Below are 6,000 nucleotides of genomic sequence, written 5' to 3' on the forward strand. Positions count from 1 at the left end.
TATGTCTACTGCATTGTTATTAGAGATGAGCGATTCACAACCGAACATAGGGGTTACAAGTGAAACCAAGTTCCGACTCAGGTCCTCCAGCCAAGTTCGAATCCCAAAATGAGGCAAAATGTCATCTTCCCAGAGTCAGATCTGATGTATTTTGGATTGCATATAAAAGTCCATCCCTCATGATCGATCGCCATTGGGTCTATGTACTAAGCCATGGAGTGAGATAAAGTGGATGGAAATAAAGTTCCAACCAATCAGCTTCTAACTGACATGTTAGAGTCTGACAGTTATGAGCTGATTGGTTGGTACTTTATCTCCATCCTCTTAATCTCTCTCCAAAGCTTACTACATACTGTAGACCCACATTTCACACAGGAGAGCGGAGGGAGAGGGTCTGGGACTGTGTAGTAAATCAGGGGATCCTATGTTTGACTATGTAAAAGTATAGTACAAATGTTTGATAATATTTGATTTTTAAGAAGATTCATGTTTATATTCAATTTCACATTTGATCAAGCCGGTCAGCCCAAGCTGGGGATCTCAGGGGAGGTGGGATGAAATTGCAGGGTTAATAGTGGTGAAATTATAATGTAAACTATTATTTTTTACAGTGGACCTACAGGTGCCAAGTGCCAGCAGGGGGCCAGCACCCACTGTAAAACAAATAGATTCAAAATGGACAGAACACACACACCATAGAATTTACAATTTTATTGCACACCTACCACACTCACACATACTTACCTGCTGACACCCTTTCTCCAAGTAGAAATCCACGGCTGTACCTGTGAATAAAAAATCCTATACTCACCTCTGTCCTGGCACTGGTCTCTGTAGCATCCAGGGGTCTAGGCAAAATAATAACCTGAGACCCTGGAACATTTTGGACATTTAGCGATGCATGTGTGACCACATACATCGCTACCCAGCTAATGACAGGAGACCCCTTATGGCATTTGTCAGTAGCCAGAGCCGCTAGCCAATCAGCAGCAGCTCTACAGTTAGTGGCCGCTGATTGGCTGGCGGCTCCGGCTATGGAGACCAGAGCCAGGACGGAGGTGAGTATAAGATTTTTTAGTGCTAACAATGCAGCGGGGGTGGTCCTTTCTGCTGCACTGTTTTAATGTCATTTTTGCTGAGTCACATGATGCACACTTCAGACAGTTACTTTTCAGCCATGAGAAAAATCATATATGTAGCCGGGGCAATATGATAACACTGGAGGGCAGGTGGAAAGTGAGGCATACACTGCAGAGCATAGGGCCTTTAAAGGGAAAAGTTGGCAGGCAGAATGGCATGTAATGGAGTGTGGTGGGCAGGAGGCATATGAGGGAAACGTTGAGGAACATGGGAGTGAAAAGCTGAAGGGCAGAAATGCAAAGGAGTGAGAATGTAATGGTCAAAGAAGGATGTGAGGGAAAAGCTGGCATGCAGAAAGGCATGTACAGTGAGGGAAAACCTGTCATCCATAAGGGCATGTGATGGAACAGCTGGCGGGCAGAGGGGCATGTGAGGAAAAAGTTGACAGGCAAAGGCTTACATGAGGAAAAAGCTGGTGAGCAGAGTTGCATGTGATTGAAAAGCTGGTGAAGATTTTCATCCTTTCATTCATTTATTTTGTTTGGTTTATAAACATTTTGAGTTTGAAGCAGAGTTGAATGCCAATCCTTTTGCTGAGAGTTTCTTGTGTCTTTTTGCATTGTACATGCGCTGGAGTAAAAAATATGCAAGTATTGACAATGCACAGTATTAATATTATTCTTTATATATATGGCGCCATAAGGGGTTCGCAGCATCTTACAAAGTACTAAAGTAGAAATAGTGTGAACAAAAACAGGAACAAAAGTGACATACAAGCATTATACAGAGCATTGCAGATCATGGCCACTGTTTATAAACATTGCTGACTCAGCAGTCATAATCTTCAAATAAGCAGCAGGGCGGCAGAACCCAAAGTTTAGGTGCCTCTGTAGACACTGGGGAGGATATGGTGTGGGAAGCGAGGGAAGGAAAACATATGAGGGAAGAGGGCCCTGTTCATGATAGCTTACAATAGTACACCTTTCAATCACATCCCCACTGGCGACTGAGTAGGTGTAACTAAGCTGTAACTGGGTATTCTCACATAGGCAAAAGTTCAGTCTAGTGTGTCCATGGAACTACAGGCTATGCATACTATGGAGTCTATTTACTAAGCAGTGTTAGGAGACAGTGTGAAAAGTGATAAGAAAGTGAAAAGGTTCCAGCCAATCAGCTCCCAACTGTCATCTCACAGGCTGTGTTTGAAAAATGACAGTTGGGAGCTGATCGGCTGGCACTTTATCACTTTCTTATCACTTTTCACTCTGTCTCCTAACACTGCTTAGTAAATAGACTCATATATGTGTAATACACCTGTTCTCAGCTGCATCTTTGCACCGAGTAAACACTGATATTGATGCCAGCTACAAAACCAAGCGTACATATAGATTTGTTCCAGACACATAGAACATACATGCATCATAGATGCATACAATGGGTGAATATATATACCTGTACTTAGTATCATGCACATGGGAGCAATGCGCCTAACTTATATTCAGCTGTGCATTGGCCCATTTATATACTGTATTGTGAATGTATACAAGCATTTCACAGTGACTTTAAGCAAGTGCATTATACATTGATAAGAGGTCTGATTTATAGAGTAGCTTTTTTTTCAAAATAAACTTTATATGTGATTTTTTTTTTTAGTAAGTTACAAACCGACAATTTAATTGAAGGCAAAACCTTCCATATTGTGTTTGAATATATAGATTTCACTGTAACAGTTTTGCTTTTAGTGAAACCATCAGTTTGTAATTAACAGGAAATAAAAATCACTACTAATGTTAAAGTGTCAGTTACTGGCTTACTGCGGCAAGTTTTTTTCTTTTTCTATGATCTGACATCTAACTTTTTTTTTTTTTATCCCTGTACAGCAATGGAGCCTGGACAACGCTCTACATGAGATATCAGATATCTTGACTGAAGATTTGCCAACCGCACAAGAGGAGGTAAGAACTATTACTTTAATTTCATTTGAGGGACTGGGAAGTGGGTTTTGTGGTGCTGAGAAACCGTGCACTAACCCTGAGGATAATCTGCTAGTGAATCACATGCATACGAGAATGAGTGTAAAAATACTACATTAGCATATCTACAAGATAACCGCCTTCCCGTGTTTTATTTTGGGGTTTTGGTTTTGGATCTGTATTTTTCTAAAAAAAAATCATAAAAACTGCTAGAATCACATAATTTGGGCATGTTTTTATTCCTACAGTATTATTAACCTCAATAACATTTATTTCCACTCATTTCCAGTCAATTTTGACCACCTCACAGCTCACTATATTGTTTTCATCCAGTTTAGGCCCAAAATTTGCACCAAGCTAGCTGGCTGACTAAGCTAAGCGGCAGCAGTGGGCAGCACAAACAGTTCAACTTCCAACATGGCACATCAGGAAACAAATGTTTTTATTATTCAAGAGAGGCCTGAGAGAGTTGGAGTATGTATGTAGTTGAAGGCAGGGACAGGAAGGGTTGATTGGTAGTAAATTTAATTAAATTTTTTGATTATGAGGTAAATATATGAGGGAGACTGTTAAATAATCCTTTGCAAAGCTTCCACAATTCCCAACCTGTACAGGGACATTAAAAAAAACATAGTTAGTGGCCTTCAAACTGCCGTTGTACCCACTGTCCACTTAACCAGAGCAGATATGTGAACAGGCGTTTGTGATGTCATTGCTAACGTGCACACACACACAGAAAAAAAACACTTTGATTGATTGCTTAATTTTTTTTGGCACTTGGGGGAGAGAGCACCCCTGTAAGAGGCAGCAGCCCATTGATAAACAACACAGGCATCACCCCTGCATAGCTACGTTGCTGGTGATAAGTGTGGCTAACGCGCACACACACACACAAAAAAATAACACATTGATTGATAGATTGATTTTTTTTTTTGGCACATGGGGGTGGAGCATCCCTGAACGAGGAAGCAGCACTTTGATAAACGACACAGACAGCACCCCTGCGCAGCTACGTTGCTGATAAGTGTGGCTAACGCGCACACACACAGAAATAAAAAACTTTTTTTTTCACACTGGGGGCAAAGAGCACCCCTGATGGACAGAGCACCTCCTGGACAACACAACAGCACAGCCAGCCAGCCCATATGGACAACAGCCAGCCAGCCCCTATGGACAGGAGAACAGCCAGCCAACCCCTATGGACAACAGCCAGCCCCTACGGACATTAAGCAGCCAGCCCCTGACATGTGACAACAGTAGCCAGCCCCTATACACAGCAACACACAGCGATCACAGCCCCCTCCTTCCTCTTCACTCTCTACAGCGGGAATGAAAATGGCGGCGATCACAGGGAACTTTTATGCAATCCAAAACCCGTGAGAATCCGACAGCAGGATGATGACGTTTTGCCTCGTTTTGAGATCCGAGGAAAAGCCGAGCCAACTCGGATCTCGACTCAGATGGCTAAGTTCAGGTGGGTTCGGATCTCTGATAACCAAACCCGCTCATCTCTATGCGTAACCCTTACTGTACGGTACATTGCCTACATCAGAAAGCTCATTCACACCCCTGTTCTGCATCTCTCATCATAAAGGTCAACGCATCCAAATTACATTAGATTCTTGCATTGGGGTGTGCTCATTTATTGACCATGCACACACTGTTCATGAAATTGCTCATAGTCTGCAAAGAGAAATATCATAGAACTGTGTTTAACATACACACTTCCAAGTAAGCAAAGTTTTTGTTATTATCTAATTCCTACTATAGCGAATATTCAGAGAAATAGCATGCTGTCCTAAAATAATTATTATATCATTCAATATATTCATCTTATAGAACTGTCTGTGGTTAATTCTATCACATTACAGGTATAGTAAATATAATAGAAGTAAAAATATAGACCAGTGCATCTTGAGGATACAGGCCATGTGTTTTCACCACAGAAACAATGTGAGGAAGCATTTAATTCTCCTTCACAGTGACAACTTCTGTGTGGTTACAGGATACAGAGATTAATGCCTTATTTCTGCATTTGTCTGTACTACTGTGCATGCACTGCCTGACCAAAGAGCACAGTAATATGTTCCGTCATCATTAGCTTGTACTCTGCTGATGGACAGAATGGCTGATCCTCCCGATATGGATCCTATAAATCTGTCAGATACTGATGAAGGTCTTATATTGTGATTACTGCTGGCATCACTAGTGACTATAAGGTTAGGAACACTCTGAAGTTCTTGGTACACCCAGGTTGGGCGTGTAGTCTCAGCCATTGAGCCTCCACTGTGACTGCAGATCAGACGGATGTTTAAACCAGGAGAAACTGACATTGCAGCATCCTGAATCACAGTAAACTGAGCCACAGTACCTGAAACAAGACAGGAATGTTAGAGAGGGAGTATAAGAGGAGAAGTGGCTATACATGAGTTAATATCTTACATGAACAAGCCGTGAAGGTGAGGAGTAGAACAGCCCAGGACATGCTGGAAAGGTGAGAACAAACTTGCCCAGTGACACAGACATCAAGCTGAATCCATCAGAAAAACTATATAACCATAGAAAACCAAGGTGTGTCCTTCTATGCAAATTATTACAGGGACCACTGGTTATTAATTTCCTGCACACTCTATGGGAGCTTGCAGCGAATATGTAAGAATAGTGATGAATAAATGCAAGGTTTTTTATTTTTACATATTCATTTGTAGAAATTCAGTAAATGTAAAGCTGGGAATACATCTATACAATCAAGCTTTCAATGCAATGGTTCGATCAACCTAACTCTCGATTGGACGTTACAACTACAACTTACCATGCTGGATAGCAGTATGCTGTAAGGGAAGTAACAAAATTATTATTAGCAATATATTTTATTCTATATTCCATAGAGAAAAAACCTTACAGTTTTACATGTCCCATTAAGGCTTCTTAGACATGATCTGAAATT

At 41.3% G+C, this 6,000-nt stretch overlaps 1 protein-coding gene across 1 annotated transcript in view; it reads right to left on the reverse strand.

Annotated features, from left to right (window-relative positions):
• The window catches only part of LOC148517964 (uncharacterized), a 43,375-nt gene extending 37,837 nt beyond the window's left edge, over positions 1–5,538 (reverse strand). The window contains exons 1-2 of the mRNA XM_088477937.1: positions 5,496–5,538; positions 5,102–5,424 (exon numbers count right to left, since the gene is read on the reverse strand). Of these exons, the coding sequence (XP_088334063.1) occupies positions 5,102–5,424; positions 5,496–5,538 (366 nt within the window). The remainder of the gene's footprint in view (positions 1–5,101; positions 5,425–5,495) is intronic.
• Between the last annotated feature and the right edge of the window lie 462 nt (positions 5,539–6,000).

This window comes from Taudactylus pleione, unplaced genomic scaffold, assembly GCF_031769625.1.
Source record: "Taudactylus pleione unplaced genomic scaffold, aTauple2 ptg000205l, whole genome shotgun sequence".
In the NCBI taxonomy this organism is placed as follows: Eukaryota; Metazoa; Chordata; class Amphibia; order Anura; family Myobatrachidae; genus Taudactylus; species Taudactylus pleione.